Source organism: Petromyzon marinus, chromosome 80, assembly GCF_048934315.1.
Source record: "Petromyzon marinus isolate PM22_M1 ecotype Great Lakes invasive population chromosome 80, UKy_Petmar_22M1.pri1.0, whole genome shotgun sequence".
Taxonomy (NCBI): domain Eukaryota; kingdom Metazoa; phylum Chordata; class Hyperoartia; order Petromyzontiformes; family Petromyzontidae; genus Petromyzon; species Petromyzon marinus.
Window position 1 is genome coordinate 5,330,417 of NC_133746.1, and position 15,361 is coordinate 5,345,777.

At 42.7% G+C, this 15,361-nt stretch overlaps 1 protein-coding gene across 1 annotated transcript in view; it reads right to left on the reverse strand.

Moving 5' to 3' along the window:
• Window positions 1-9,839: 9,839 nt before the first annotated feature.
• The window catches only part of LOC116958570 (scavenger receptor cysteine-rich domain-containing protein DMBT1-like), a 115,221-nt gene continuing 109,699 nt past the window's right edge, over window positions 9,840-15,361 (reverse strand). Inside the window, exons 24-26 of the mRNA XM_032981276.2 lie at window positions 15,058-15,320; window positions 14,236-14,354; window positions 9,840-11,094 (exon numbers count right to left, since the gene is read on the reverse strand). Coding sequence (XP_032837167.2) covers window positions 10,912-11,094; window positions 14,236-14,354; window positions 15,058-15,320 — 565 coding nt within the window. The 3' untranslated portion in view covers window positions 9,840-10,911. The remainder of the gene's footprint in view (window positions 11,095-14,235; window positions 14,355-15,057; window positions 15,321-15,361) is intronic.

A 15,361-nucleotide genomic window follows, 5' to 3' on the forward strand; every position in this document is an offset into this window, starting at 1 on the left:
GGTTCCGATGCTGATCTTAAAACTATCCTTTAACTTTTAGAATGTAACAATCATCCACATTTATGACCAATCACATTAAGAAATTTCAAGGACAGTGCATATTATTATCAGAGTTGTCTTTTTTGTTTGAATTTTGACTGCTTGTGTTGTGGTTATTGCAAACATGATGCCTTGAATAAAGGTGTCAGTTTGTGTGCCAGTTAAAAGGGTAAAACCTATTCCCACAACTGTTAACTCTATCACCAACAGTAATTCAGAATACCGAAACCTTAGCTGGGAGGATTTCGTTGCGTGGATAATTATTTAAATGAACTCTATTCTCTGTTTAAACACAATAGTTTAAAAATATAGAAAATGGTATCATCTGAAAGATAAATTTACTTACCGTATCTCTCACCCAAATCGATGGCGTTCAAGTAATTGCTTTTAAATTGCAAACATGTCCTTGCAGCGTTTAGTTGGTGGCTCACTGTATTTTAAATTAATAAAATTTTAGATTTGCCCAACCATGGCGAGCTGGCTGAAAAACGTCATTCATGTATTTAGCAAATGCTTTTACACGTGAATGCCATATTTGCAAGACAAAATAAATAAATATGCTTTCAATGTTATATTGCGTGTGAGTGGACGTCAGCCCACGTAGCCACAGAGCCGCGTGACAGCCTCCTCCTCCAGCCCGTGTAGGGCAACAAACAGTCCGCCTGGCATGCCATGACTGACTCCACAGCCAGAGACCATGGTGCGCAACGGTCTCCTGGTCGTCACTTAGTATGATGCTCCATCGATGTTCGGAAGCGCACACACTCTGGCCTGATGACACCGGAAGCAGTTCAACTGAACCCACAAGCGCCTTGGGAGGTCGAAAAACGTAATAAACTAAACTAATTCATAGAGACTCAGAGATACATAGCAACTCATAGAGACACAAAGACACTGGGTGAAAAGTGGACTAAGTGTTGCTCAATCCTGGCCAGCTGTCTCAACAAACCTAATAAATAAACGTTCCCTAGAAGGGTGACTGTAACGGTGTGGACGACCCAAGGTGACCGGAGTTACATGAGGTAAGGGGGGGTGAGCGGTTATGGGGGAAAATCCCCTAAAATCCCCGACCTCTGGAAGCAACGGCACCAATCTGGCCTTGACTGGGGGGGGGACATGAATTGGCCAGTCGGGGCAGGTCAATTGGCGTGGGGTGAGGGGCAGTCGATGGGGCTATGCGTGATTGGTGCCAAGTGTGGTCAACAAAAAATCACTTAATTTAAACGAATTCTCGAGGTTCCGATTGGAGGACGCTGCACGTGCCAAGTTGATTGACAGGGGCTGAGGGTCGAGAGACGGAGGCATGGCACCTAGTAACAGGCAGCTGGTTGGCTGCTAGGGGACAGACAGAGAGAGGCAGCAACGGAGTGATTAAATTTGGGTATTTAGGTGAGGGCTACCCGTGTACGGGGCCATGGTGTGTGCGGCCTTCACCGGATGCGGTCAGCGTTCATCGGGGGCGCGCTGTGTGTTTGGGATTCGCCAAGGCGGTCGGCGTTCACCTGGGGTGGGGTTGACGATCGACACTCACCATAACAAAGGGACTCGGGGAGAAGACCAGCTACTACTGCTTGGCAGGCAGCTCGGTGACCAAGACAGCATCTGCGTTGAGTTGTTCAACGTGTGGTTGGAGTCACCAGCTAAGTCCAGAGACTGTCGTCGTGTGGAGTCACTCGGAACGCTCTCGAGAGCATAAACTTCATGACCAAGGCTGCAGCCATGTCGAGTTGCTCAAAGTGCTGTTGATGGTGCAAACCAAGTCCCGATAATGCCGCTGCGTTTAAATTTTGGAGCGCTATTGATGCCGCCAGCCAAGTCCTGATTCTGCCGTTGTGTATCCAGGACTTTTGCTGTGTTGTTTCATCACCAAAGAGTGAATCGTGCGTAAGGGTTGGTACGAAGTCGTCGCATTTTCTTTATCTGTTTAGTCCCCATGGTGTTCAGTGATTGCCAAGACGTGGGTACCCTCTGAAGATGTGTGCTGTTACCGTTGAAGAGTGTGCTATACTTGTTTGTCAGGAAATGATCATCCGTCAAAGTTAGTTCGTGTCCTTCTGCATAGTGCATCAATTGTGTATAATGAATAAAAAAATACTCTTCGGTTTTTTCGGTAAAGTCACGTAGGTAGAAATAAAATAAAATAAATCACGACATTTTGGGGCAACACAAGCCTCCATCATCAGGCGAGAAATGGGGAGACACCGTCTCGAGCAAGGGTTTATATACGTTTGCTTGTGCCTAAACGTCGGTTTAGACGGGTTAGCAAGTTAAAGGGAATATGTAAATAAGTTATTAGCATGTGGATGTAAAGAAGTTATTAGCATGTGGAGCCAAGTGATGAGCTTCCGTTTTGTGCCTAAACGTCGGTTTAGATGGGTTAGCAAGTTAAAGGGAATATGTAAATAAGTTATTAGCATGTGGATGTAAAGAAGTTATTAGCATGTGGAGCCAAGTAATGAGCTTCCGTCTTGTGCCTAAACGTCGGTTTAGACGGGTTAGCAAGTTAAAGAGAATATGTAAAGAAGTTATTAGCATGTGGATGTAAATAAGTTATTAGAAAGGTTCGTAAATGGGATGTTACCGTTCGTGGGCTCGATGAAGTCACGAAGGAACTGAGCAAAGGCAGCCGTGTTGTCGACTGCGGAGGAGCAGAAGCAGCGATTTCTGCTGTAGCAGCAGTGCTGTCTGCTGGCCTGTGAGAGGATCACAGCGAGTTCGGACAAACCTGGTTAACGACAAACTTACGCAAGTACGGGTTTGTAAAACGTTTCAGAAGGCCAAGAGCATAGGCATATGCTTGTACACAAGTTATACGTTTGAGAAGGATTACAGAAGCATGTGGAGAGGCTCGTAAGATAGAGAGAATATGTATAACGAGCTTTGGGAAAGAGAGTCGCATGTTAACGTTAATGAACTCGGTAAAGTAATGCAGGTAGACTGACCGCAAGGGCGGCCGAGTTGTCTACTGCGGAGGAGCAGAAGCAACCGCGCTTGTCTGCTGGAGCGACAGTGCTATCTGCTGGGCTGTGAGAGGATCACAGTGAGTCCGAACCAACCTGGTTAATTGTTGGATATATGAGCCTTTTCCAAAATTGATATTAATATTTGCCGATAGATATATAGGTTAGTGGTTATCTGAGAGATCTCCAGATGGACAAGCCTGTTTGATGTGACACTAGGTCGGGGTCACCAAGAGGGGAGGGAAAATTCCAAGCCAAGAGTTCGTCCCCTTTTCCGTCAGCCGCAGACATAGTGACGCCAGAGAGTTAAAAAAATGCCTCTTATTTTGCTATTAAACAACGGTTAAAAAGTTCAAAATTCAACAACCAGAATAAGCTAACATTATCGACCCTCACACCCACTCCAATTAAAAACCAGGCCATAATCTACATCAGTGAATCATTACCCATTTATTAATTCGATACCAAATGATTTTCACCTTTAATACTCTTACTGTTAAATCACAAATCTTGGGGACAGGAAATGCAGAGTTACATCAAGGGTTATCGAGAAGGAATGAGGCGAACGGGCAAACTTACGAAACGAGTTTAAACAATATTCCAAGAGACTCCTGGCCGTCTTTGTCTTCCCGCAGCGCGGGAGAGAAAGGAATTTCACACCAGAGCAAGGGAATTATTATCGTGCAGGCCATCTGCACACCCGATGCGTGGAACTTAATAAAGGCACCCCACCCCACCCTACTACCGCGGGCGGGCAAGTAATTAACAGCGAAGCCCGGTCACAAAACATAGGTTCTTACATAAATTTAATGAACGTTATTCACTGTAAACTATATTCCGTTTATATAACCTTGCAAATACCAAGGAATACGAATTCCCAGGATCAAGAAACATACCTCTTAACCCAGGATATCGGAAATAAAATGATATAAATGATAAGCATACACACGGAATGACGAAATTAATAAAAACTGAGGAAGGGCCAGGATAACGGGGTGAATCACAACCTTGTTAAACATTAAACCAAATGATATTTGAGCGACGTTAAACCGAAGGGCTAGCCAGAGAGAGAGCCTCCTGGCCGTCTTTGTCTTCCCGCAGCACGTGATAAGAATATGCATACGCTCAAGAGAGCATCATCTCCTCGTGGAAATAAAACCAAATACCTTGAGTCACAGACAGAATCATAACTGCAAGTGGTACGATTCCAAACCGTGATAGAATAAATGTAACTTTAAAAGCCTTAACGCCCTTTGTGCGTAGAGAAAAGGTCGCACGGGAGGGCCGACCGGACGCACACACACACCCCCCACTGCGCAGAGCGGAGATTTTTTTTTCGAATATAACAGTTCAACCATCTTCTCGAAAACCAGTTCAACAAGGAACAGCGAGTTCAACAAGGCACGACCAGTCGCAGGAGACGGCGACCATCGATTCGGAAGAAGACATCAAGTCAGCTTTGAGGCATGGCCTCGAGACATTAGCAATGGGTACTGTGTCTCGCAGAGAAGGGGGGCGAGGAGGTGCTCTGTGCTGAGTTCGGCATGGGCAGACAGAGTATCGCTGAAAGTTTTATTCTACATCGAGTGCCAGCTCCCAGCTGCAGCGCGACCATCAGAAGATCAGCCATCATTGACGCACCAAGCAATAGTGTCTGCTGCCAGCGGCTAAGCGTGTGCCGACTTGGCCATCCAGCAGTGGAGAGAACCTGCTGTCAGCGAACCAGCACGAGCGCCGATCGCGCATCTCCACAGAGAGAGCGCGAGCGGCGCAGCTACTACAGCAGTGGAGAGAGCCTGCTGTCAGCGAACCAGCACGAGCGCGATCGCACATCTTCAAGGAGAGGGAGCGTGCCGGCGCAGCTCATCCAGCAGTGAAAGGAGCCTCAGCCGCCTGCGGGCCAACTGAGCGCGTTCGAGCAGCACCAGGAGAGGGCAGCATGCCGGCGAGCTCATCACCCGGCGGCGTGAGACACGCCGAGCGAGAGGGAACCGCCGTTGTTCGTATGCCCATCCCCCACCTTCACAAACCCGCGACGCTTACGTCGTCTGCTCACACAAGAATTTACCAAAAGAACAATCTAATGAACCTACACACTAAGACTAATTAACCATCAGCTGGCCATGAAGGCATCACAGATTGGGTGATAACAATCTGTCGGTTATAAGTACAATAATTATTTTTTTTTTATAAAAAATGTTGTTCTTCGTTTTGTGATTGTACTTCTAATCGCATAAATTACCCATAGATTCATCAATACGAATTAATTCTTGACACCTTCACCACGGAGCTATGATCACGGGGAGAAATTGTGTTAAACCGGTTTCCTTATACAATCTTGTACACGAATTAATGGATCTCCCGTGAGATGGCACGTCCCGCCGCACACCTTACTCCAAGCCATCTCTTTAATTATACAATCTGCTGATGAATATATGAACGCATATTTGTGCCTTTAGGAATAATAGTTTTATTGCTTTTCGTATGAATACCGTCGCATAATATTAAGGACTTTATTCATATTTTCCATATGCTCGTGTTACACTGCATAATAACCAACTGCTCCGTGACCCAAAGTGAAACAACGTGATAAGAATTGCCTTGAAGGTCTATGAATGGATGCAGTACTGTGTGAGCAATTTTTAAGTATATTATAAAGTTAAGGTTTTTGTTTAGAATAGCGAATGCATGTTTTTTTTAACGACTCTCTCGCCAACTGAGCTCGTGTTACGCGGGGGAATGAATAAATGTGCCGTTGTCAAAGTGAAACCATGCAGTCGTTGATACTGTATTGATACTGTGTTGAAATTCCAAGATTGAGAGTTGCATCTTATAGAGTTAAAATTTAGTTAGAAATAAAATTGATTAACGCAGAAGTGTTGTGTGTTCTTTCCTGAAATTTATGCATAAGAACTGTATTCTGCGCTGAGATCTGAACTTGGAGACTTGGCATAAACACACTAATACACCCAGTGAATGTTAAAGCGAGAATAATTGTATTATACCGATCGATAATACGAAGTTAAACAACGAAGCCAAGTTGACTCTGGCATGCTCACAGCACCTGCATAACTGCATACGATTAATTGCATTATCCCGATTGATAACCGACCCTCGTCAACGAGGCGGGGCCTGGTTATCATAACGGTACACATTAGCATAATCGCACGCACTCACTTAAAGAAATACGAGTATCTCGATTTAGCATAATTTATGCACAAAATTACAGGAGTTAACATAATTTAGGATAATTATGTAATTTTCAAAATTTCATTTAATTTTTATTATTTTCATCAAATTTTCATAACCTACATATACAACATAATGACATCCTTCCAGTGGTTATTCAGCTTATACCCATATTTTCGGTTGAAGTTGTCTCTATGTTTATAGATATGGATGGCTTCATGGACAAATCTTTGATGGTAGCCTGAAGGTTTGCAGAGTACCTTGGGCTCGGAAAATACAATATCGTGCGAGCCCACCGTGTTGTAACAATGGTCGGCAATGGCGGAGGTGTTGGTTCTGCCGTGTTCCAGATCTGCCTTGTGTTTGCGAACCCGGTCCGAGATATGTCGTTTCGTTTCTGCAATGTAACACCCACCACAGGTACAACTCAGTTTGTAGACTCCAGGACATTGTAGGTCAGGAATGACTGCCTTCACCGATGGGATCAGATCACCAATTTTGTGTACTGTATTGAATCGGACCTGGATCCTGTGTTTGTTTAATATTTTGGAGATATTTTTGGTAACACCTGCTATGTATGGTAAAGTGATGGTTTTGATTGGATTCTCAGATGGTTGTTTCTCCGTGGTTGGATAAACAGCATTTCACCAATGGTAGCAAATGTTTTCATGGAGAAACTTGAAACAGATGCCATCCAGACATCCCACCCTATGTCCTTCCTTGTGGAAGAGATACGTTGATGACACTTTCGTCATCTGGCCACATGGCCTGCCAGCACTGAACCAATTTGTCATCCACATCAATGCCATACACCCATCCATCAAATTCACCATGGAAGTGGAGAAGGATGGCAAGCTACCATTCTTGAATGTTCTGATTGAAAAGATACCTGATGGCTCGTTGGGACATTCGGTCTACAGGAAAGCCACCCATATGGATTTCTATCTTAAGCCCTCCCACCATCACCCGGCCCAGAAGAATTCCCTCATCAAAACACTACACCATAGGGCCCACTGCATCTCCGACCAACACCACCTATCCAGTGATCTGGAGCACGCACACCAGGCCCTCAGGATGAATGGATACTCGGACCACACTATTCGAAATGCTGTTTCTCCAACCACGGAGAAACAACCATCTGAGAATCCAATCAAACCATCACTTTACCATACATAGCAGGTGTTACCAAGAATATCTCCAAAATCTTAAACAAACATGGGATTCAGGTCCGATTCAATACAGTACACAAAATCCGTGACTTGATCCCATCGGTGAAGGAGGTAATTCCTGACCTACAATACCCTGTAGTCTACAAACTAAGTTGTACCTGCGGCAGTAGTTACATTGGGGAAACGAAACGACATATCTCGGACCGGGTTCGCGAACACAAGGCAGATCTGAAACACGGCAGAACCAACACCTCGGCTGTTGCCGACCATTGTTACAACACGGTGGGCTCGCATGATAACGTTTTTTTTTTCTGAGACCAAGGTACTCTGCAAACCTTCAGGCTACCATCAAAGATTTGTCCATGAAGCCATCCAGATCTATAAATTTAGAGGCAACTTCAACCGAGAAGATGGGAATAAGCTGAATAACCACTGGAAGGACGTCATTAATCAGGTTGGCCCGAACTCACTATGATCCTCACAGCCCAGCAGACAGCACTGTGGCTCCAGCAGACAACGCGGTTGCTTCTGCTCCTCCGCAGTAGACAACTCGGCCGCCCTTGCGGTCAGTCTACCTGCATTACTTTACCGAGTTCATTAACCTTAACATGCGACTCTCTTTCCCAAAGCTCGTTATACATACCATTTGGTTCTTTCGGTACAGTCACGTAGGTATAAAATAAAATAAATCACGTTTCGATCGCAATAGAAGCGGTCGTCCTCAGGCAGAAAAAATATAATCCAGCAGTGGAACTGCTGAACAAGCGAGAGAGCAGTTACAACAAGGTTATATATGTGGCGATGGGCCTCTCAACATGCTATTAACTTATTTAATCCTTCTCAAACGTATCACTTGTGTACAAGCATATGCCTATGCTCTTGGCCTTCTCAAACGTTTTACAAACCTGTACTTGCATAAGTTTGTCGTTAACCAGGTTTGTCCGAACTCGCTGTGATCCTCTCACAGGCCAGCAGACAGCACTGCTGCTACAGCAGAAATCGCAGCTGCTTCTGCTTCTCCGCAGTGGACAACACGGCTGCCTTTGCTCAGTTTCTGCGTGACTTCATCGAGCCCACGAATGTTAACATCCCCTTTACGAACCTTTCTAATAACTTCTTTACATCCGTATGCTAATAACTTATTTACATATTCCCTTAAAACTTGTTAATCCGTCTAGACCGACGTTTAGGCACAAGCAAACATATATAAACCCTTTCTCGAGATGGTGTCTCCCCATTTATCACCTGATGACGGAGGCTTGTGTTGCCCCCGAAACGTCGTGATTTATTTTATTCTATTTCTACCTACGTGACTTTACCAATAGAACCGAAGAGTATGGATTCCTGCAGCCACGAAAGCTTCAAATCTAGATTGAATAAAAAAAATAGTTTATAAATTCCAAATCTTGTTAAGATTCTCTGTATTCCGGATTGAATTGTCTATCTTTCTGTTACCGTTAAAGGACGTTTAAAAGTCCGCATTGGTGTCCTATATTAAGGGGATTGCATGGGATAGAAAATGGAGCCCAAATTCTCTCTCTCCCTTATTGATAAAAAAGAGCAACCCTCACAGTGACAGACCACTGCCTCATATACGAGGCAGCAACGCTTATAGTTGTGCACAGATGTATTCAATAATCCATTGCAGCACCGCTATCACCTGGCCACCTAGCAAACCAAGTTAATTCATTGCTATGTTTAGAATTTAACATATAGGGTATTATATTTAAAACATTAATAGAAAACAGGAAAGGAACAGATTGATACTTTTTTTAAACATCCTTTATTCCCAAAATACTTAAATTACAGCGTTGTAATTCTCAACATCTGCATATGCCCATAATACAATCTAATATTGCAATCACGTAATATATTAATATAAAAGTTTATATTGTCAGCTTCAGAATACATGAATTTATTCAACCGTTTCGTCAAATATAAGGGTTCCTTAATTGTGATGTAAAATAGGGATCTAAGTTCAAACTGTAATGCAGGACTTGCAATTTAGTCTAACATATATGTATGACCATTCATGCGAAGAAGAGGTGGGGCTTCAATAGAGGAACGGAAAGGAGGTTAAGGAGGGGGACTGCTCACGTACAGGGGCAGTGTTGAGTCAATGGGCGAGGATGTCCCTGAATTCTTCAAAGCTTTAACCCAAGGATATGTTAGCCCTTCCTTACATCAGTGGTGGGGATATGTTATCTCCCTCTCCTGGTATGCGGGAGGTCTTGGGTTTAGTCCCAACCATAACGCCTATATATTTGGAGTTTACATGTTCTTCCTGTGATCGCATGGATTTTTTCTGGGACCTCTGGTTTTTTACTTCACAATGAGTAACATGCGTTTACAGTATTTGGCTGCTACTAAACATTTCCACATGATAAGCTCCTTTCTTGAGCTATCATTTGAAAAAGAGCAGTGGGCTTTGCCTTGTAAATAAAATAGGTGTTTTTTGTGTTTTTATGTTAATTGAGGAGGCGTGTCTAATATCTGCTCAACAACTACCACCGATTGGCTGACTGTATCGGCCAATCCCAAGCCTCGGCTGTATTGAATGAGGATGGCACGTTCTCTCCGCAGTTCCCTGAGTCCAGCAGACACCTGGGTGAGATGCCAAAAGCACACGTGTGCTCTCTCCGGAGAGGAGATGCTCTGCCCAGTGTCGGATTTAGGTAAAAGCTAATAAAGCTACAGCATAGGGTCTGGCATTATGAGAGGCCTCTATAAAAAAAGAATTAGAAAACTTAGAAGTTATACGTAATATGTTGAACAATAAACGATATAGGGAAAATTACTCTAAAACGTTATTTTCATTCCGATATAACAAAATTAAGCAGGCATTCCTCGATTTACAAACCCTACGCCGACATAGCTTAGAGTCCCAGCAATGTCATAATCCGGCCCTGGCTATGCCGCTCACGAAGTTGCAATGTTTACCTGGGAGGAAAATTATAAACCAAGGGCAACATCCCAATTTTCATGAAAGTTGTTAAAGATGGTAATGTAGCATAAATCGATTTATCCGACTGCACCTGTCCACTCTCACATTTTTCATGAACTTCCGCTCACTGACAATGTAACAATATGATCACATTTATATCACAATATCTCAAAAATACCCAGTTCCCCTTAAACAAATCTGGCATATTTGATAAATTCCATACCATATAATGTATTATATTTAGTTGAGCAATTATATTTATTCGATTAAAATGTAATTTGCATTAAAGGATAACATAAAAAAAAATGAAAGAATCAAACTAGATTATTTTTTTACGTACGCATGATAACGTACTAATAAAAAATGTAACCAGTCTGTAGAAATATGAATAGCTCGGGTTGAGCAGTTATATCTATAGAACCCTTTTTGCCGGTATCAACATGTTTGCATATTTAACCACAATAACTTAACACCTCCTGAATTATTGCCAGAAAGGGTAAAGCATATTTTTTGCACAATTTTGATGCAGGCAAAAAAAGGGTCCCATAGATAAATGTGATGCTAGTTTGATGTTAATTTTGTCTTTTGTTTTCTTCCATACTGTACACTGCTAATTTGTTCTGTGGGATTCTAGGCCCGAGATTAGTTTAATGAAGCCTAAGAATTTCCAAACCCTTGCGAAGACGCGCAGATCTACGTCATTGGTCTCACACCGCGCCAGACGATTACCAATGCCCGTCACGTACCACAGGCCATCCGCCCCTTGACACATCAAGATTTGGGTATCTTTATCCTGAAATACAAGAGGACAGAATTAATTCAACTTTTGTTTTATTCCAAAACACATGCAGCCACGCTTCAAATTAGTATTTGGCCATTCAGACAAAATGTGTTGAAACAAAAATTATATCTATGGAATCCAATTTTACCTGTAACAAAAAGATGAAACAACAGGCTTTACCTTTTCCGTAAAAAAAACACGGTGTTAAGATGTTCAAACACCAAACCCAGACCTGCAAGGCTTCAAGTCTGCATTAACCACAAATCATGTTTGTAGGAAAACGTTCAAACGAATGCTGTTTGCAGATATAATTGCTCAACCGGACCTATTCGTGTTCTGATATTTGCATTGCCTTTGTGCTGTTCACCTTTTACCGTTGTTCTCTGGTCTAACACTGGGGAGACAGGGCCATAAAGGAGGCTGTCTCTGGTGTAGGCCAATCCGTTTCAAAGAGAATGCATACATTATTATTAAAGCATGTTCGATTGCATGTTTTACAACAAGCATGTGTGGTTAATGCATACTGGATGTGGATAAAAGGAGGACCATTCAGTGGTAGTTCTATGAATATTGTTATGTCCACTGCCTCGGGGCTGTATACGGTAGATGAGCAACTTCCCAATGCTCGTTTCAGCAATAAATCACTTTGAATTTGTATACAGTATATCTAATTTCCAATGTAATTGTATATTTATACAGCGCCTTCACTGAAAGCGCTTGATGCAGCCTACAAAGCGGTGACAGAACGGAGTTGACAGGGGGCGTGCTACGAGTGTTGAGGAATGAGTGACAGCAGCGATAGAGGGGTACTCACAGGGGATCATGAATGGGGCTATAGGGGAGGGAAGGGAAGGAGAGGGGCGAGGGGAGGGAAGAGAATGGGCTGTGGAAAAGAGGTAGTGAGGCTTTGATAGAGGAACAGAAGGAGGTTAAGGAGGTGGACTGTTTCATGTACAGGGGCAGTAGTGAGTATATAGGTAGTCTTGATTTGAAGCTTTCGTATTTTATTTTATATCTGCGTGACTTTACCGAAAGAACCAAAGAATCTATATAGGTTAGTGTTGAGTCTATGGGCAGTGTTGATTCTATGGGCAGTGTTAAAACCATAAACTATTTTTATTTGAAAACTATAAACTATGTTTTTATTTTACCAGGTATGTAGCTCTTCTTCAGAAACAGCCTGGCCACAAATGAGAGCTCAACAAAGTGGCTTGTGGAAAGCAGCCAAATAATCTAAATGCGAAAAATTTTGATTTAAAACTTTCGTGACTACAGGAATTCATATTCTTGTTTTTTTCGGTAAAGTTACATAGATATATAAAATAATAAAACCCACGACGATTTGATCGCAACACAAGCGGTCTTCATCAGGCTTGTGTTGCGATCGAAACGTGTTTTTTGCATTTATTTTTATTTAACAGTTAAATCCAATTTAATTATTTATTTTATTTTATATCTACGTGACTTTACCAAAAGAATCAAGAATATACTCTAAATGCGTGTTTCTAAATGTAGAGGGAAAATCCACGATACCACGGGGAGAACATTCAAACTTCAAATATTCAGGTGTCAGGATTGGGATCGAACCCACATCCTCCTGCACGCCAGGCGAGCTTGTTAAAATCTTGCCACCGTGCAAAATGTTAACTATCTAGCATTGTAACATTATCAGCACTACCCATCGTTAACATATTGCCACCATCTCGATATGGGCAGTGCTGCTTAATGTACAAGGGAAGTTGAATCCAGTGGAGGGGTATAAAGAGGGGAAACGACCGATTGGGCACAGGGAAAAGGAGTGACAGAAGATTGGGAACACAGAGGACGAGAAGGGACATGTAAGGAGATGAGAAACGCAAGACAAGGTGGAGCAAAGCTATGACTAGATTAAAAGACTAGTGTAGCCGTTGTATTCTTACCTGTAATTAATCACGTATAATTGTACACTCTGCAGCACATATATGGGAACCGAAGAAAGCTTTTTGTATAGCTACGGGTAGCCAAATGCGTTTAAAGAAAATATAAGTGAATGCAAATGGTGATCAGCGATTGGACCCCGACTCCCATCGTGCACAGCAGCGTCCGGGGCATGCCCCCAATTTAGATTTTCGCGGACTTCGTACTGGTGAGCTGCATATTACATGAGCTCCAATTTTAAATAACTGTTAATTTTATATTACTTTAATGTCAATCGACTGACAGGAACTCACTAATGTCAATTGACTGTTGTTTAGTTATCGGTGGTAATGAAGGTATGCACAATTATCACTGATATACATTTTGCTTTCAAAATATAAAATAATAATAATTGTGTCTAGAATATTAAGACTGGCGCTCAATCCCATTAACATATGAATTCAGCTACAGTGTTGTGAAGACTTTGAAATAAAGTTTGCCCAATTCACAAACCCCTGGTGCTCAGCTGTTGTAGAGTTGGCCACTTCTCCGGAGTACAAAACACAATGCAGATGACCTACTCATTGTCTCCAAACTGTATTTTTATTATTGCTATCTATTTAGCCTACCTGTCCCCTTCGCAAGGATTAACGATAGGAGAGGGACAGGGTGGACCAGCTACACTAGCGTCAGGTGTTTGAAAAGACAGCGGAAAAGTAAAGGTGGAATGACCAAAATTAGCAACCACTCACCCCAAGCCAAAATGCAGCATAAAAATGCAGTTTCAAATTGGCCGAAAGAGGCCTCCATGGTGATTTGTCAGGAGGCAGACTTTTAAAGGGATTGGAGGAATACAATTTGAACGGGATTAGGCAGAAAACAGAGAGGATCCATTATAGAGGAAGATCAGGGATTGGCTCAGGGAAAAACAGTGACAGACGGTTCCAGAAAGGGGGCTCGAGGAGAATAAAAGGGAAGAGCACGAGGAGTGGGGATGTTCAAAGGAAGTTACACGCTTAAGGAAAAAAACGAAACCTAGGGTCCCGTATTGTGGCTGTGTCCCAAAAAATTGGCTCGTATTACATCATCGTCAGTCGTTACAAAGGGAGGCCAGTGGAGTTGAAGGAGCAGAGGCCATGTGTGAGAATTAAAGTTTAGATTTAAAATAACCCGTGCCAAAATAATACAAATATTGCATCTTTGCACAAAATGTAAATATCGGTATACATCGCCATAATGTTTCATCCTATCACCTACCACACATGTTGCAGACTCCGTGCAGATCATCCGACTGGTGATGCCGCTGTTGTTGTACTGGAAAGATTTGCACTCATTCGTGTCGATGATGCTGAAGGGTGCAATCTGTCTGCCTGAGGCTAAACAACCAGTACACACAGACACATCATGAATAAGTAAAAAAAAATACAATGTTACTGTGTTCACCAGGTGAAGTCCACAGTGCTATTTGCTTTTTTCAGAAGTGACCTGGCTACACGTGATGATAGCTCATCGAAGCGGCTTATATCAGCACGTGGGAATTTATAGTAGCAGCTAAATAATGTAAAGGCATTTTGATTCGAAATGTGGAGGTGGCATCCGGATTAAAAAACATGCGACCACCACAGGGAGAGAGAACGTGCAGACTCAAAATATGGAAAGTCCTCCATTAACTTGTTGTGTTAATACACCGCATTTTATCTATAAATGCAGTTCTCCAATTAGGGAAGAGTTTTCCATACAATGCGGAATGCGCACCGTTATAACACTGAACGTGCACCATTATAACCCGGTTTTTGAGCGGTTGATGACGAACTATTTTCTTGAATGTGTGGCTGAGCGATAGTGATACGGTACGTGCAATGATACAGAAACAGTGGCACCGTACCCTCGGTTATTTGTCCTGCCATTTCACTGTGTGGTGTGTGGTACATCTCGCCGAACTTTATCGTTACATTATTCATAGGCAAATGTTTTCGCTTAGCACGTTTTTTGGGAAACGTAGCGCTTTTTAGGAACGTATCCACTACCACGTTAAACGAGGACTTGCTATCATGCTGTAAATGCGTGAACAACACTTACTTTTGTAAAGGTAGCAGTATTTTCCCGGATAAGGTACCGGTTCAGAAAAATATGGCAAACATGCTGGCTTTAGATGCTCCGATGGCTGTATGGTTTGACTTAACTCCACCACAGCTACGTCGTAGTCAGGGAGGGAGACATTGTACTTTGGGTGTAAAAATACATTGGCCACTGGAATATTCCCAACCCAGTTCCAATTCGATCCCCACCAATAGATGGCAATTAATTGCCACCAATTCACTCTCCACTCATAAGTTGGTCGGCTGAAAATCACACGCACATGAATAAAGATTATATTAACTTA